An 18,556-nucleotide genomic window follows, 5' to 3' on the forward strand; every position below is an offset into this window, starting at 1 on the left:
CTAGAAATTAGATATTTGTATGGTTAGATAAGTCTGAGAAAAATTTAGAGTTAGATATTTTGTATGGTTAGATAAGTCTGAGAAATCATATGAGCCATGGAGTCCTATAAATAGGGGTACTTCCATCCCTTCTTGTCATACCATGGCATAAGAGATCTCAAGCAGGAGATGGCAAGGTTGACATGTAGTGTAGTAGTATCATGGTATGGTAGCTACATAAAGAGTGCAAAAGTTCTGTGTTGTCTTAAGTTATGGTGAATAAAGAGTTGAGTTATCGTATAGAGTTAGTTAGGATCGTCAATTTCTTCACACATGATATTTACAAAACCGCTAAATGAGTTAGTTAGGGTCGTCAATCAAATCCATCGGCACGCCGCCGAGGAGGCGGGGAACGGAGGCAAGGCCACCACCGCGACGACCCAGGAGGCCCTCACTACGGAGGCGCAGAAGGAAGTAGTTGTTGCCTGCAACTGCAAGTTCGATCAGGAGCTCAAGGGCAAGTTGACGTGACAGAATCTCCAAATCATCAGGCTGCTTGCCAAGAACTAGTAGAATTCGCACACGTTGCATCATGTAAGATTGACTGGTTTTGCACACGCTATATATCTAGCTGCAGACCGTGGATTTGATTGTTGAAATGTTTATTTTTTAGGGATTATCATCCGGAGGAGAGGCGCCTCGAGACCGACAGGCAAATACTATGCATAGTCCTCAACATCATAGTCACAGTCCTCACCGCAAGACCAGTAGACAGGAAGCCGTCAAGAACAAGTTCGGCAGCGGCAGCGGCACCGGCTCAGAGAAGACCAAGGACGATCTCAATGATGAGGAGAAGGTCAAGCACAATGTCAATGATGAGGCCTGCACCGGCACCGGCACCGGCACCGGCACGCACAAGTCCAAGAGCAGCCTCAAGCAGAAGAATGACAGCGGCAGCGGAGGCTGACAGTGGCTGCCAGTAGCACTGCAGTGGAGAAGGTCAAGGAGATCCTCAATGATAAGACCTGCACCAACACCAGTGCCGGTGCGCACAAGTCTGAGAGCAGCCTCAAAGAGAAGGATGGCAACGGCACCGCGGCAGAGGAGGCCAAGGGCGGCGCCAACGACCAGGCTCGCGGTGACACTAACACCGGCGCCGAGGAAGCCAAGTAAATGAACAACGTTGACAAGGATTGAGTGTAGAACGTGAACAATGTTGGCAAGGATTGGGTGTAGGACGTGAACAGTGTTGGCATGCTGGAGAGAAGGATTGAGTGTGTGTTTTCTTTTATGTTTGTGAACAGCTATGATTTGGATTTGCTAGAACTCTTCAGAATCTCGAGCGTTAAGAAATTTCTTAGATTTCTGCAGCATGCATAATAAAGTTTTGAAAACCCTTGTCAAGCCTAAACCCGCTCAACCCTTGTATCGGGAATAATTGAGATCGCGAGCCCACTACCACTCTAGCAACCTCAAGCCACGCCACCCTTGTATCCAGAATCCTCTCACCCATCTACAGTTGAAAGGGGCGAAAAAAGGTGGCGCATTTGCCGCCGCCGGAGCGTAGCTTAGGTCCTAGCTCATCTAGGTTTTGGTGTCCATGCGGCGTCGACGAGGCGATGGTGGTGGCAGCGTGTAGGAATAGTTCCTCTCGGACTCTTTCTCGCCCCGTTGGTGCTCCTCTCCGGCATCAACGGCGAGTCCGTGGAGGTGGTCCTCCCGGTGTGGAGGTTCTGTTTAGTAGTAGTCTGCCGGCGGGTCATCTGCCTAATTGGGAGGTGTGTCTACTAGCTTTTGGTCTCAAGGAAGGAGCAGCTGCTTTGGGTATTCTTGAACGGTGGGAGAGTGGAGCAAGCTCGACTGTACACTGGTGGCCGACGAGCTTTATCCAGGATCTTCGAAGCTTGGGGCGCGTCCCTAGCCGATGGATGAACTGTGGTGGCATCATCTCGTTCATGGAGGCATCTCATGCGGCTCTATTCAAAGCTTTGGCGATGGGGATTCGATTGATCCATGCACGGTGGCGACAGGCTTCCGGCGGTGGCCGGTGGCTTCGTTTTCTGGAGGTTTCGACAGGCACAGAGTCCAGGGGCTTAATTGTAATTTTCTGTTTCTTAAGGGCTTTTGTGCAATTCAGTCGAAACAGCTGTCCGTTGTTTCCTGTTCGTCGGTCCCTGTATTCGGACGCATCTTGTACGGTTCTTAATCGTTAATACAGGTATGTTTGACTCAAAAAAAAACGACCACATGATGGTTTGTTTTTTGAGCTCTCCACTGCAACCTAGTTTCACAAATCACAGAACCAGTGTCGTTGAAGTAGACATCCATCAGAACCATACGAGCAGAGAGAAATTGTTGGCAAATTTCGAGTATGCCAAATGAGAAGATCTGAGGATCAGCTCCTGCTGTGGTTTGCCCTTTTCAGCAGCTTCCGCCTGGGTGGGGCGTGATCATCCTGAGAGACAGAATGGAATGCGCTAAAGAGGGCTGGATGATTAAGAAATTTGCTGAAAGGCATCATGTGGTTCTGAGCAGCCAGCCAGCAAGGCATGAGCAAGATGATAGCATAATTAGACCCGCCCGAAGCAGCCCGTACCTTATATAATGAAGCCGCAGAGTCTGACTGCATTGTCTGATTCTGAGCTTGGCCTGCAGACTGCAATGTCTCGATGGCGTCTACTGTGAGCTGCCAGCCAGAAAGCGCTGTGCTCGAACCAGTATTAATGCAACATGCAGCAGCAACATTTCCATTTACCCATGGACAGTAATTATTGTGCTGTTTTATTGGATCAAAATCTGGAAGATCTGTTTCATAATCGTTTTCTCCATTTGTTGCTCCTGACAATCAAATGTAAGGACACGGTGAATGGCATATCTAGATAAAAATATAGTTTTGCTGATGAAAATGACCTGGAGTGGCAAAAACAAACATGCACAAAGAATGGAAGAGTGCAGTTACGAAAATTCAGCAGTTTGAGGAAACTTAAGACTATGTATAATGAACATAATCGCCTATGGCAAAGACAGTTTTTCATGAGCAAGACTGAATGTAGATCAACAGAAGGGTATATGCACCGTGTAAGCACAAAAAATAACAGCAAATGTATGCTAGTGAAAAGATAGATGTAGAAGTACCTAGCCCATTTCCTGGATCATAATCATCATTAGTCAGCATTATACCAGTCACTTCCTCTTTCGATGCATCAATGCCAGAAAAAACTCTTGCGTTGCAAGAGAGAGAAGGATGTGCACTATTCTCCGGACCTACAGCATGACTCATCTTCTCTCCACTCTCAACAGAATCAGCTTTAGTTGAGCCACAAACTTTTGAACCACTGTCAGCTCGAACTGCTAACCGAGACGCCATATCTTGGCTATCACCACGAGGATCTTCTCGAGTAACTTCTTCAGGGGCAAACTCGTCCATCAACATAGGTCCAGGGGTTGACTCGCCAGTGTGGCCCATAGTCTCAACGAGCTCAGGAACTGGATCAGCATCTCCAACAACGCTACCAGTTTTATGCTCAGAAATATCAGTCCCATGAATTTCAGCTTCATGACTTGCACCCATCCCGACACTCCCTCCACTAACCCCCAGGCTAAACTGATCTCTAGCAGAGGCAGGCGTCGTTTCTACATTGAGGACTTCTTCCCCTCCATTCATACTACTGCCACCTATCTCCCTTGCATTACTTTCAGTTTCAGCAGCAGGCTGTACAAAACTGCTTTGCTGTGCTTGGTTGCTATAATTGAGATCTAATGCCTCACTCATTCCACCACTCCTGAGTGCACTAGAAGGCTTATTAACATCATCACCATCACATGGATGGTATTCAACACTCTCCATTGAATTTTCCTCTGCACTGTGAACAGTATCCATTGCAATAACAGAAGATTCCCTCATAGAATCCTTTGGAAATGGGTTATGAAGGGCAGATGGGCCCTCAGCATTAGATGTATCAAACCTATTAACATCTATATCCAGGTCAAAGCTTAAGTTTCTGCTGGGACCAGCTCCTGAAGAAGATGGGCGATTGATATCAAAAAGATTAAAACCACGAGGCCTTTTGCTCCGATCACCAGAATCATGTGCGGCATCATCAACTTCATCACCATCACGGTCAATAACGGTTCCCTCTATGCTGTCAGCAGGCTGAAGCCTGTTTATTGGCTTGTCAGCTGTACTCCCACCTTCCTCAAGGTTACGCTTCCTTGAACTGGGGCCCCGAGATTCAAATGAGGCTGCATGGCCCCCAAGTTCGCTTCCAGTAGGCTGCCCAATGATGAGATCTCTTCCCATTCCTCCATAATTGAAATGCCCATGCATCGGGGGCAATGCAGAATGGCTAGATGGCAAACCTCCAGCCATTGTCAGATTTAAGTCAACTTGAGCAGTTGACACAGACTTACACTCATCAGTACCTGCCTCATCACGTCCTTCAACATTTTCTTTCTCCCCTCCTTCAGCAACCAATCCATTGATCCCACTAGTAGCACTAATTCCACGGATCAACACAGGCTTCCTTCCTGTATCAGGCATGTCGATGTTATTCAGACTAAAATGAGAAGGGCGTGGCACAGATTTGAAGTCCCAAATTCTCACTGTAGCTCCACATAAGCTGCAATCCAGCAGAGGTGATCTCATGCTGCATCCAGAATCTTTGACACGCATTTTGCCTTTTCCCTTCTCTTTCTTAACTGATGCAGAGTATGAACTTTGACGATTCTCAGCAAATCGGGAATGAAATTGGCCATCTGGTTCAGCTGAGCCTGCATTTCTGTCAGAGCGTGTCGAATTTTCTTCCCAATCTTGAACATTTGGAAGCCATCTAGGCTCCCATCCACAAACGCTAATAAGCTTCTGTGCCTATATCAATCAGATGGGAGTGGCCTAGATCAAATAAAGATACGAGTTCTGAAAATAAATACAGCAACAAAAAAAAAGCAACAAGGCTCAATGACAAGAGATAATACTTGAGAGTAGCAGCAGCTTTCATTTTGTTGGCTGATATCAATTCCAGTTGTACTGTCTGTTCTATAACCCAGCTCCCCAGACAAAATTGTAACGGACTGGGATAAGATACGATCAATTTGAACGCTTCTAGTGAGCTTCATACTCTCAATTGCAGACGAGGCAATAACAGGAAGAGATGCAAACTGCAACAATCCATCACATCGATCTTTAAAACCACCAACAAGAGCTGATGGGGTAAGGTGGAACTGGACCAGGCTATCAGCACAGCTATTCCCCCTCCAGGGACAATCATTCTGGTGTGATGCATCAAGCTGCTCAGCAAAAGCTTCCCCAGCATTTGCAACTACAACATAACATAAAGGTCAAGGAAGTTAGAGCTCACAGGACAAACATGTTTCATTTTATGAGGAAATACTAGCAATACATGCCCAGCTTAACAAGTAGCAAAAAACAGAAGTAATACCTGACAGAAATTTAGATATTGTGGCTCTATCAATAACTTAAAATAGTACATCAGCACTAAGAACCTAAACTAACTCCTATTACCTTCCAAAGATAAAGTAGCATAGATGTTCAGATTGAGAATGCTAAATAATATCAGATGTCATAAGCAAAAAAAATTCAGTCAATATCAATTGTCCAATAAACTCAATGTGGTTAGCTGTCAAATATATTTATATATGTGCATCCTCTGTCACATAATTTTGAAAAGCTAATATCCCTTGCCCATGCGAATAGGCATTAAGCAGCGTCAAAATCTCAGGGCCCTTCAGAGAACAAGCTAATCAAGCAGATGACCAGTCAGCATTTGTTGAGGCGCATTCATGCATCTGTTTTTAACAAATCAAATCAAGTCGATGCTCCCTTCTGCAGTTTTTTTTTTTAACTGAAGGAAGCTTAACCATCTTTTGTTGGAAACAAAGTCTACAGGACAACATTGAAGGAGCAGATAAATGCTGGGGATTCCAGCTTTATCATATAAAACAGATTGAACCATAAACTGCAAACAAGTTGAATCACTTTAGCTTGCAACAAACAGGATAACAAATTTTGAACTTAATTCCATTTCTTGTCGTAAGAACTTTAGACTGAGAGCAAATTTGGAACTTAATGCCATTTCTTGTTGTATGAAGTTTAGACAGAGAACACAAAACACACTCTCTTCATCTACTGAGTTTGTAGAAGTATAAATAGTAAATTCAGCAAACAGTTTATTGTTTATTTAGGGGGGAAAATCTAGCAATCAACAAAATAAGCAGGGAGCTTGCAATATGCAACAGATTATGTAATAAAAGGAAATCCGTGACTTTGAACAAGTTAGTTCCCTTATTTGCAGCATTCACTGGCTCTGATTATTCTCTACAGTTAGTTATGACAACCTTTGCACCTAACATGTTAAGGAAAACCAGATAGCTTAACTTCAAAAAACATACATGAAACTTTGTTGATTCAGAGCATACCTTCAGCAGGGGACCAGGATGTCAATGCAGTAAATATAAGATGTGCACCACATGATTCACACTCAATCTTGTCCACGTCAATGTTCACCCAGCCTCTTTGAGCACAAGCCAGTGAACTAGCAGCCTATAAAAGTTAAGTCAATAGCGTTCCTTTTTCAAATAAACAGCTGTGTCTATTTTATCTTCTTTTAATTTTGAGAACTCAAAAATGGCAAACAATTAACATGGGGGTCATACAATCTAAGTTGGACATTCCAAAGAGAGCATAGAACACCAAACATGTAGACATAAACACCTTTAACTTGCCAGCTGCTTAAAAAGGATATGTTCAAGTTCAATAATGTCTCAATGTAGATCAAGGAATATAGTGGAAAAAATAGCATGTTTCCAAGTCAGGAAATCAGACATATTCAAGACAAAAATTACTCTCTACATTCTTTTGTAGTTCACATTTTAGGAGGAGAAAAGGTTCTTTTTCATTTGATATTATTGGATTTCAATACGAGAAATAACCATATTTTATAAAATGGTCCTGCCTCATTTATAGGCGTTACAATTACAAGTTTGTACACGACAGAATTTAGTAACATAGAAAGAGACATAAGTTTAGCAGGGGCATACATTTGTCATGTGCAATTGCTCAAAATTCTAAAACATCATATATATATATATATATATAAGGAAAACCGGAGGGACTAACATTGTAGCATATATTCTGATAGGAAATATATGCCTTAGCCTGAGATTGACTACCATAAGCAAGTTTGTCACAGTTCTGATTATTCAATTGTTCCAGGCCAGCATTTAGGGGGAGGGGGATTCTAAGCAAATGTACATAGGAAAGTGCAAGAAAACACCACATCAGAAATCATCAGTTGATGACTGGTTAGTTTAAAATTTACAATACAACTAGCTAGGAAGAGCCCAGTGAACAAATAAATGACCTTTGGCTTAGAAGCCCATGTTGAATGCTTAAATGTGGCCAGGCGCCGAAGCAAGTCGCCTCGTTCCCACGGTCTACATGATGATTGAAAGAAATCCGCAGCAGCTCCATCAGCATTAGTACTAAGTGCGGGTTGAGAAGCAGGTGGAACGACATGAGACGACCCCGCCTTGGAGACTTGGTCACTGCCTTGTGCAGGAGGTGATGAAGCACCAGCGGAACTGCAAAGAAAGGGGGGAAAGGAACTTTAGTACAGGCAGGACGGAAACAGAATGATACATAGTATTATGGTACAGGTTAAGCATATATCAACACAGAAAAGATTACATCTTAGTTTGACATGGGTTATACGTCTTAGCGGTACTTGATCCCATTGGCTCAGGAATTGGGTTCACTTGAATGAAGGTAAATAAATAAATAAATAAAAATTGGGTCGATTCAGCTGACGTTTTCTATCGCTGAAGTAAAACCATAAAAACTGGAGAGCTAACAGTTACATAAGCTCATCATGTTAAGTAGCAAATTCCAGCATCCACCTAAGGTACTAAGACGGAACAGGATGAACAAGAACCCCCAAAATCACTTATTTCGACAAAAAGGCCGGCGTGAAACCGCACCATGAGTATAAAGATAAATGCTACAGAAGCCGCACACTTGATGCTAGAATAACCAGCAAGAAGGAAGCCAACTCCCAAATTCCGCACGAGGCCCCACCAAAAAAAGAGGAAATTTTCTCAGATTGCAGTGCCTAGGGTTTAACCAACGCCCCCACCCTCCGACCTGCGCGCCTCGCAGCAACCACTAGGGCAGCGAATCCGGCGCGGAACCTCGAAATCCGCCAGGCGCGGAGCGCCGCGCCGCCGCCGGAACCCGATCCGGCCCAGCGGCAGCGAGCGGGGCCGCGAGAGGAAGGCTGAGCGTTACCTGGCGACGGGAGTGGGCGGCGGCGAGGCCGAGCGCGCGGGCGGCGGGTCGGGCGGCGCCGCCGACGAGCTCCGCACCTCCTCGCGCATCGCGGCTTCCGGTCGCTCGCTCTGGGGGAGGGTCGTCGGGGGAGGAGGCCGCGTCGGGTCGGGTCGGGCGGAGCAGAGCAGGTCAGCTGGCAGGGCGAGCGCGGCGTGTGCGAAGGATCACTGTAATGCGATGGCGATGCCAAGCCGGGGATCCGCTCCACCTCCACTAGTCCGTCCGGTCCAAGCGACGGCGGCCGGCCGGCTGCTTACCGTGGGCTCGCGCCGTTGAGTTCGGCAGAAGCTGACTGGGCCGTAATGGACCTCCCTTGGGCTTTCGGCTCCTCCTCCTGCCTGGGCTGGGTGGTCTCAGCTATTGACCCACCAAACACTTCAAGGGCCACCAGGACCCAGTGACCAAATTTGGTTAACATATATTTTTACACACACCCCTCAATAAATATATTTTTACACACTTGAAAAGCATAACAACACACCTTGCCAATTGCCATCCCTCTTCTCTTATAAAGAGAAAAAGATTCATATGTGCTGCCAAGGCCAAAACTTTGTATCATAAGTGCAAAGAAAACATCGCCCTCTTTATTACCAATGCTGCATTGCCAAAGCACGAAAGGAAGGTCCCGGCCCGCACTCACACGGTCAACAACGCACTCGTGTAAGGGTGCGGCAGGGGTTTTCCGGGTCTATGTAAGATGTCTTCTCTTATTCAATGCTAGGGGTTTCTTCCCCCATAGATCGAGTTTTTTTATTACCAATGTCCCATGCAAGAACAAGTTCCGCCGCGTCGACACGAACTGTAGATTGACAAAATAGCAAAATGTTTGCCGTATATAGATCTTCCGGTAAACGTCCGGCCTTAGAAGGAAAAACAAAAGTAAAAAAATAAAAAAAGAAGGGAAAAAAAGAATCTCGCATGGCCCTACTGTGAGCATGCAGGCCAGCTCCACTGACCATAGGGAGGGCAACAGCTAGTTTGGAGGAGCAGCAAAGTCCATGTGAATTACTACTACTAGGTTCGTGCCCGTGCGTTGCTACGGGCGGCCATAAAATTTTACAGTAATACCCAAAGTACGAGCAACATAAATAATATGATGAGCAACACAAATAATATGATCAGGCTCATATCTAAGGGATAAACACAACCAGACACCTGGAAAGGCACAAGCAATCCTGATTTTAATTTCATTTACGCCCGCGATGTGTACATGTACAATTGGCTACAAGCCATCAATCAGTTAACAATCAGTAAGAGTGTCAGCCGAATGCCCAAAAAGTTTGGCAACCATCTTATTCACACAATCTCTTGCTGTGGCAAGGCCACGTCGTGGCTACATAACTTTGATATGTTATCTTCATGATTGTTCAATAGGCCAATAGGTGGTTAGAGGAAAAGCATAAGCAAGATGTCCAATCGTGGAGCAGAATGGACATGGATAAAGGTAACATGGCCCTTAAGCAGCTTCCTCGCAAATCTCCTTTCCCTTATCGTCAATATGACAATATGTCTGTGCCCTTGAGTTGCATACCGAAAGCATACCCACTCAACTAAACCTGTCAATTGGGCACCAATCTAGCCCCAACACACATGCATGAAGGGGATGTAGATCAGCAGCTGTTCATGCGAATCGCTTGCAAGTTACTGCCCCTCGTTGTCCCTGAAAATCTGCAAGCACCACACTGCAATCACCATTAGAACTCGATAGCAGAGCATTCACAAAACACACACGACCTCGCTAGTGAGATCGAGAAACTGATTTTACTGCCAAATCTCCTCCTTTTTCTTCATTCCCTTGTACAACCTGCAAAAAGCTGCTTGTTTGGCTTACTAAACTACAGTCCAGTCATGGATGATCGGTTACTAAATTACACCATGCAAAAAAAAAAAGTATGGATGATTGATAGCTATCATAATAGTACTGATCATTGTGGCATCTTCCTTCTTTTGATATCTAGTGAAGGAAGTGACATCAATCAGACAGAAAACTGAATGGATTGATGTAATGAACTTGATGTGCAATCTAGACACATAAGTATGGCCAGTAACTTGTGATATGACACTGAAGATCCATTTCAATTTATCACCATTTCTTCCATTATGACCGAATATGGACTAAATAAATGCATCTCCATTTTCAGTGACAAATAAAAATCGTAATGAAGTAGGGCACATTTTTGTGCATCCAAATCAGATTCCATGTAGTCACAAATCAATGGAGAAAATTTTGATTTTTATGAGCAAGATTTGATCAACGGAATCAGAAGGGTTCACATGGAGGGCAAGATGGAATACCTGCAGGGAAGAGAACCTGAAGCATGTCAGTGCTGTGACGGACGATGGAGAAAATGGCCATAGAGGAAGCTCATATGTGTTGCGCGCTAGAAAAAAAACAGTACTTTGGATTTGGTTTAACTGACCTGGCAATCCCTCAATGTCCAACCACAAGATGATGATGGTTCCCGAAAAGCACAAATACCCTGGGTGAAAAAATTTATCATAGCACCATTTGTTTTTATGCCCTATCTTTTCCTAGGTGACAAAATGGAACTTCCAATTCCAATCAACCACAGATATCCTGCGAATTGTCTGTTATAAAGCACAAAGCAAATTATGCAAGCAAATCAAATCTTCATAAGAGTTCTATTCTAAAATGTAAAAACTTGAAATTGTTCGGACCATGTATCCACCATTTTGAATGGGATAAGCATAAAGCATTAAAGCATCCTCCATCTATCTAAACTTTATAGTGCAAACCAAACATGACATATTAGAATCACCAACCGCATTCTATAAAGTGCAAGCAATTTCTGAGACTGCATTTGTGCGTTTTTTTTTTTTTTTGCTTTCAGGATGATTAGTTAGTTCACTTAAATTTATTGTCATCACATCACAATGTAGTTCAAGCAAACCATGAATTTGATCAGGAGCCTCATGGATATATTCAGTAGCAGGCAAAAGGCAGTAGAATTGTTGAGGTAGGCAAAGGGCAACAAACCATCGACACAAAGGGCACCAATGTCGACCCATCTGGCATGCATCTGTTCTTCAATCTACCCTGCGCTCTCTCCATGTGTTTGCGATGGCATCGTGGGGTGTGCCAAGAGGACGTGATGCTGCAGCATGTCCACAGCTTGAGCATTTCAACGAACAGATGGTGGGCATCCTCCTTGGTGCAGGGACGAACATACACAATGACCTGCGATCCACGATGAACACAGCAAGAAAGTAAGGCATCTAACCAATAGCAGGGTTAAGAACAGTCGAGAAGAAAGCCATGACCTCCTGCTTCAAGAACGGGTCCAGAAGCAAGCAAACCAGTAGCATCCAAAGCTTGGAGGACAAAAAATGAATTTGGAACGCAAAACTGAATAGTAGCGGACGGGATCACCATTTTTTCAGTCCATCATTCCAATGTGCTGATATTTACTTATTACTGGTCTTTTAAATTCCTCCACAAAAACGAGAAACTGGAGCAGGACTATAAACTCTAGAATGCGAGGACAACTATTCATGTTTCCAATAACCAAATTGTTGTCTGTTGTCATCAAAATTGTGTCATGTACTCATGTTCTCAGTTTCAGGTGTCCGTCCAGCATGAAATTTACTGCTAAATGATTTGGCACCACATAGAGGCCCACAAGCCAATTTTCTACGCGACCCTGCGAGTATCAATTTCCGATTCCAAAAGCAGACAAGATCGAAGCGGATCGCAGGGGGCTCACCGGAGTGGTAGTGCGAGAAGCGGCGCTAGATGGCGAGGAGCGTCTTGAGATCGTCCTCATCCTCTTCCGTGTCAGACGGCGGCCACGTGCAGATCGAGCGTGGCGAGGAGGTGTCGCCGCCCCCCGGGGCGTCGCCCGGCGGCAGCGAGGAGGCCGGCGAGGCCTTGTTGACTCGGTGGAGGTTCTTGCGGATGATGCGAACAAGGGCCAGGTCCTCGCCCTCCTGCTCATCGTTGTCCGAGGAGAGGCCATTGCCACCCACCGCCGTCGGGGTCGTCGCCGCGGCGAGGGCGGGGGTGGAGGGCCCAGTGAGGCAGGCACAGGAGAACTGCGCGACTACGGCGTCTGGGTCGGCCACAGATAGGATGCAGGAGCGGCGCAGCACGTCGAGGTCTCCCGCGGGTCCTCGTCGATGTCTGGGTCCGATTTGTCGGAGTAGAAGTCCATCGCCGCGCTCAGAATTCAGCAGTAGTGGGAGTTTAGGGTTCCGCGCTCAGAATTCTTAAGATCATGCATGAGGCACCGTCCAAGTGAATCTTTTTTGTTCCGTCAGTGACTATTATGAGATGATTCAGGATCGCCGTTTTCCGCCTCTGATCTAGCCATTTCGACCGTAAACAATGCATTCAGTAACGTTACTTTGATAGTCCTATGGAAACTCTGCACATTCCTTCATTCACATTATCCATACTTTTGGTCTGATGAAAGCGCCTCTACACGGAAAGCACCTTAAAACAGAGAGCAGTCACAAGCTTCTTCGTTCCACCAGTTCCCTGACTAGTTTTATCTGCAGCGCTACTTCTAAAAAACTTGGTTGCAGATCCATCACGGTGTCCTCCGGTGCCGCGCCTCGTTGCCTTCCACGATGCTGCCATCCGGCTTCCACATCACGTCCTTGAGCCCGTTTGAGATGTTGCGGTAGAACTTGTGGAATTCCAGGGTGTCGCCGTTGGACTTGCGCAGCTCCACCATGTACAGCGAAGGCGTCACCTCGAAAACCTGCAGAATCACAAGTAGTTGTGTGTGTTTCAGTCTAAGCACCAGCCAAGGACAGTAGTACAGCAGACCAAATTGCAATCAGGAAGCAGTACCTCTGTTGCAATGGCCAGCTGACCTTTCCTTCCGGGGTTCTCTCCTTGAAGCTTCAGCTGATGATTTGGTTCAAGTGAATTATCATCAGAATAATGCTCAGATCGAATGGAACTATGCAAACGGGGTGCTCCATCTTAATTCATAACTTCCACTACCTTGTAGTTGCGCTTCTGCACATTGAAGCCCATGGGTCCTGCTGCTGCTTCAATTTTCGACAGTATCTCATTTGCAGGAAGCCTTGATGCAAATCTTGTTTCTTTCTTAACAGAGCCCTATTGATCATTGATGGATGTTTGATTAGCTAAAAGTAACCTGGTTGTCGTACTATACGTTTTTATTCTGAATTTAAGTTCAGAGCCACCTAAGATTATGAACATACCGTTTGCTTCTCAAAGAGTGTGCCGAGATTGAGGCCTTGAGATGTAGAGATCAGCTCAAAAGCATTCATCACTGATGGTCTCTCTTCTCGCCTCTCAACAACAAGTTGTGCTGGGTCCTGCATTAATGGAAGCAATTTTATTTACCATGCCCATACACTGCATTGCGAGGCGCAATATGAATTGTATAATTCTTAAACTTACGCCAGATTCGTCAAAAATGGAGTTGACATCATCTAAATTAACATCCACTGTCTCAAATCTGGGAGGTTGATACCCCTTCTTGAACCACTCATTGTTAATAAGCTCTGCAATTGTTATCCTCTGCACAAGCCATAAAAATGGTACCAGTTACCTATCATGCAGAATAATTTTGAACTGAATGGATGATGAAATTGTGACAATGAATAATAAACATACAGTGTTAGGATTAGGATCTAATATCTTCTTGATGAGCTTCTTCGCACTTGTGGAGAACCAAGACGGGCAACTGAAATCTGCCTTGAAGATCTGCATGAATGGTCAGACTAAGTTTCAAGCACCAATTGAGCAAAAGGAAAATTAAGGGCATCTTGCCATGGTAGAGAGTGGCCAACCTTCTTGTAAAGCGACATAAGGTTCGAATCTTCAAATGGGAGGTACCCTGCCATGAGGACAAAGAGAATCACCCCACATGACCATAGATCAGCCTTGGCTCCATCATACCCTTTGTTGTTTATAACCTGTACATTCAAGAGCATTGAAACATGAGTACAAAATATTTAATCAAATGAAGTTGAGCACATAATTTAAATCATGGATGTAGCGAAGTACCTCGGGAGCAACATAATTAGGAGTTCCACAGGTTGTGTGAAGCAGACCATCCTCCTGCAAGTTAACAAAAGGATATTGAAAAATATTGCAATCATCAGGTGAGAGTGCAAAAATGAAATCAACATGGAAACACTAACTACTTCATGCTAATATTGTTTGTGTCCACTTTATGATCAGGAAAAGCCAATTTACTTACTCGGACTTGTTGAGATAGCGCACTCAATCCAAAATCAGACACCTTGAGTGTGCCACTAGCATCAAGCAGAAGGTTTTCAGGCTGAAACAGAAAGGTAAATCGCTATCAAACACAGTTTTCTGCTGAACCTGCAACAGTTATCTATATAAACTGTAAAAGGCACCCACCTTGAGATCACGGTGGTAGACGCCTCTGCTGTGGCAGTAATCGACAGCATTGATCACCTGCTGGAAATACTTCCTCGCATCATCCTCTTTCAGCCTTCCACGCGAAGCCTAATTCACAGAATTCGAGTTAAGTTGATCACATGCTCACAGGGGAAAGTGTATATTTCAGATGTTGAGAAAAGACCGGCACTCACAATCTTGTCGAAAAGTTCACCCCCGGTGACAAGCTCCATCACTATGTAAATCTTTGTCTTGCTAGCCATCACCTTCACGAGAGGACACGCATAGTTAGTGGACAGGGACACGAAAGGCGGGACAAAAGGTAAAACCCATCGAAAAACAATAAAGACAAATAAAATCAGTACATACAAAGCACAGTATAGTCCAACATCATCATATCTTTTTTGCGAAGAATAAAAAAATTGATTTTAGTGGGAAGAAGCACAGGAAATTCAGGCTTGAGCCATTTCTACTCTGTTCTCCTAGCTTAAGGTTACAGAAACCTCAAATCCATTTATCGAACGATTTTCCGTATAGGATTAATGCTTGGAAAAAAGGTCTACCTCATACATCCGGATGACGTTTGGGTGCCTGATGAGCTTCATGGTCGAGATCTCTCGCTTTATCTGCAATTGCAAACATCACGGGCATCAAAATCAGAAACCAGGCCTCGAGGTCAGAGGGCAAATTTGACCATCCCAACCAACAAACGAATAACGACGCACGCGTCCCAACGAACGCGCACGAGACGCGACCGAGACGCCCGTGCTCACCTGCCTGCTACTGCTGGATTTCATTTATCTTTCAACGATTTCGATTTCATATGGCGGTAATTCGAGAAAATCTGTGAAAGAAGACAAATTTTTGACAGAGCTGCTTAGCAGCGAAGGAAAGGTCTATAAAGGAAAGGAACGTAAATTTCACTTTCCCATGACTTCCAACCCTTTTGCGAACGGCCTGCCGGCTGACTTGGCTAGCGGCGCTCAGTAGCGCCCCTGCTTGCCGGCCTGACTTGGCTAGCGGCGCTCAGTAGCGCCCCTGCTTGCCGGCCGGGTTCGATCCCCGCTGGGGACGGATTTGGACGGATTTTTCGGCAAGCAGTGCAGGGGTAAAAAAATCTCTTTTGCTTGTGCTCGCCGCAAGACATGGTTTTTTGGGCATGAGTTAGGGTTCATGAGGTTTTTTCGCGGTCGGAGAAACCGTGGTCGCTTCCTCTTAATGAAATATGGTGGGGCCGTTTCACCCCGGCCGTGTTTTTTTTTTTGACTTCGGGCCCTTTTCGTACAAAATATCCATAAAGGGCATGTTTAGATGGAACGAAATTTTTTTTTGCGATGAAATCTTGCTAATTTGAAATACTAAATGAAGTATATTTACACAACTTTTTACACATATGGATTGTAAATCGCGAGACGAATCTAATGATGCTAATTAACCCATGATTAGTCCATAATTAGCGGATGGTTACTGTAGCATTACTGTTGCAAATCATGGATTAAGTAGGTTCATTAGATTCGTCTCGCGATTTACAGCTCATCCATGCAAAAAAATATTGTAAATAGACTTCATTTAGTACTTTATGCATGTATCTAAATATTCGATGTGACGTTTTTTTAACATTTACGAGGTTTACGAGTTGTGATCTAAACAGCACCAAAATCTGCAAGAACTGAAGGGGAACGGCGCGTGATGACAAGACACAAGAACGGACGCGGCAAGAATTGAAGACCGTCTCGGAAAGCGGGCATGATCAGACACGCATCGAGATCGAGAGAAAAATCTCGTCTTCGGCTCCAGTCTTCAGAGGAAAACTAATGGAACAGGAAGACGAAACAGGGGAGGAACAAAAACTAATCGATGGCGCGCGTGCACACATCCATCCATACCTGGGCGATCATCTTGTGCTTGAGCACCTTCTCCTTGTCGAGGATCTTGATGGCGACATTCTCGCCGGTCTCGACGTTCCTGGCGAACTTGACCTTGGCGAAGGTGCCCTCCCCGAGCGTCCGGCCCAGCTCGTACCTCCCCACCCGGGTCTTCCCCACGGACACGCTCATCTTCCGATCTCCCCTCGGCCGGCCGTCCTCACCGCCGCGCGCCGCCGCCGCCGGCGAGCCGGAAAGACGGCGCCTTCACGCGCGCCCCGAGTGGATGAGTGGATCCGAGGACGGACTCGGCTCGAGGCCTAGGACCTCTTCTTGTCGCAGGGCCTCCACTGCACGAACAGCTCCTGGTGCTCCTCCCCCTGCTGCCGCTGCCGCATCAGGCCTCGCTCTGCTCACTCACTCGCGCCTCCAAAGCGGGCATGGGACGGGGCTCGGGACTAGGTGGCGTGGGAATCAGGAGGCTAATGGCGGTGGTGGTGGTGGGTAGGAAGGGGGAGGTGGGGAGGAGACGGGAGGGGGGTATCTATAGGCGGGAGCGGAGGGGTGTGGGAGGATGGAGATGGAGAGAACCAGGAGGAGAGCTCGGAGCGGAGCGCTGCGCGCGGTCGCGTCGCGTGACGACCGGAGCGACGCGGGGTGGGCGGCGTGGCGCCTTCCGGGAGCCTTCTGCACTTCTCTGCTTACCGCATCCTCTCGATTAAATTAAATCACCTCTCGGTTAAAGCTAATACTAGTAATCTACGATATTAATTTTTTTATTGAAAAAAAACTGTGGTTAATAGTTTTTTTAGGACTGAAGTACAAGTAGTGTTTGTTGAGGCAATTTTCATGCACCATTTATAACCTTAAGCTTTATGCTTACAATACTTTGATACCAGTAAATAATTCGGTTTTGCGGAGAAGAAACAGTCGCTGAGGGTAACTTTTGTTTAGGACTGATCCTCCGCGCGTGTAGTGTGTTCGTTTGGAGCAAAGCGCAGTCGTGATCCACTGATGCTGACTGTGTGGGCCCGGGAGGACGAAACCGCTGGGGGCACCCGGCAATGCACCCCGGGTGGTTGCTCATTTTCCTCTCCACGTTTTCACTTGGTGACGAGGTTTTTTTTTGAAGAAACACTTCACCTTGGTTGATCCTCCTTGGGTTAAAATAGAGAAAAGGTGAAAAGATAGATGCACAATTATTTTTGTTTTTACAAGAGAAGACCATAGTGAGGAGTGGATTTCTATGATGATTGATGAGGAGTGCTTGATTGTTGGGACGTATTATGTTAGATGATGGGCCTCCCACATCCGTTAGACAATGAAATATATGTTGGTGACATGCATGACTATGGTGCTGGACTAGGGTAGGCTCTTCTAGCTTGTTTTTTCTTGTATCCCGCTTTGCTCAATGTTGGTGCTACAATCATGTGCACTCGGTTTTATATGATGGTGGTTTGTTTCCCGCGTGACTGGTGACGTCAATTAGTTTTTTTTTTTTTGCCTCATCTTATTGTGTGCAGTCGATGCTAGCTTATAAAGTGAGTGACAACAAATATTTTGTGTGCATGCTCGTCGGTGCCTTATACGTGTTTGTTTCTTTGGCAGATGACTGCCGACCAAAAAAAGCAACACGTCATTATTTTAGATTATTGTGAAATCTCATGGAAAATACACACATCAATCCATGCTGCTTGTCCACATATATTGGCATTGCTTGCTCTAAATTTGTCATGGTGTTATGTATTTTTGCTTAATTCTTTGGCCCTTGGCGTGAGGTCTTTTTCATTTTAGCTTGTGCTAATTTGCATTGATGTGTATGCAAATGGGTCTTGCTTAACTTGTGTTCCGTCTTTATTTGAATTTATTTTTGAGTTTTAAATTGGACACAAACCACCTACACACCGTTACGCCGCTCTTTTTGTCAAATGATCCCTTTTTTTCATATATACAAGGTGGCCCTAGATTCTATTGCCTCAATTTGTAAGTAAGGATACA

At 45.3% G+C, this 18,556-nt stretch overlaps 2 protein-coding genes across 5 annotated transcripts; both read right to left on the reverse strand.

The window, feature by feature from the left end:
- Window positions 1–2,072: 2,072 nt before the first annotated feature.
- On the reverse strand, window positions 2,073–17,090 carry LOC120694961. Its single transcript, XM_039978299.1, has 23 exons — window positions 16,580–17,090; window positions 15,257–15,319; window positions 14,888–14,959; window positions 14,694–14,801; window positions 14,527–14,607; window positions 14,331–14,384; window positions 14,114–14,239; window positions 13,938–14,027; window positions 13,722–13,841; window positions 13,520–13,636; window positions 13,296–13,412; window positions 13,140–13,196; window positions 12,877–13,047; window positions 12,688–12,761; window positions 12,139–12,464; window positions 8,581–8,698; window positions 8,282–8,488; window positions 7,359–7,578; window positions 6,415–6,538; window positions 4,954–5,297; window positions 3,115–4,846; window positions 2,576–2,817; window positions 2,073–2,434 (listed from the first exon to the last, which is right to left on the reverse strand). Exons 1-23 carry the CDS (start codon window positions 16,748–16,750, stop codon window positions 2,375–2,377), a joined length of 4,794 nt encoding a protein of 1,597 aa, XP_039834233.1. The 5' UTR covers window positions 16,751–17,090; the 3' UTR covers window positions 2,073–2,374.
- LOC120661891 lies at window positions 9,486–12,877 on the reverse strand. 4 transcript variants are annotated; one of them, XM_039940912.1, is made up of 4 exons: window positions 12,049–12,877; window positions 11,322–11,522; window positions 10,744–10,803; window positions 9,486–9,991 (listed from the first exon to the last, which is right to left on the reverse strand). In XM_039940912.1, exons 1-4 carry the CDS (start codon window positions 12,298–12,300, stop codon window positions 9,965–9,967), a joined length of 540 nt encoding a protein of 179 aa, XP_039796846.1. In that variant the 5' UTR covers window positions 12,301–12,877; the 3' UTR covers window positions 9,486–9,964. The 4 variants fall into 4 exon arrangements, with proteins under 4 accessions (XP_039796846.1, XP_039796830.1, XP_039796839.1 ...); XM_039940896.1 differs by having other exon boundaries at window positions 9,486–10,005; XM_039940905.1 differs by having other exon boundaries at window positions 9,486–10,127.
- Window positions 17,091–18,556: the final 1,466 nt, after the last annotated feature.

Source organism: Panicum virgatum, chromosome 2K (assembly GCF_016808335.1).
Source record: "Panicum virgatum strain AP13 chromosome 2K, P.virgatum_v5, whole genome shotgun sequence".
In the NCBI taxonomy this organism is placed as follows: domain Eukaryota; kingdom Viridiplantae; phylum Streptophyta; class Magnoliopsida; order Poales; family Poaceae; genus Panicum; species Panicum virgatum.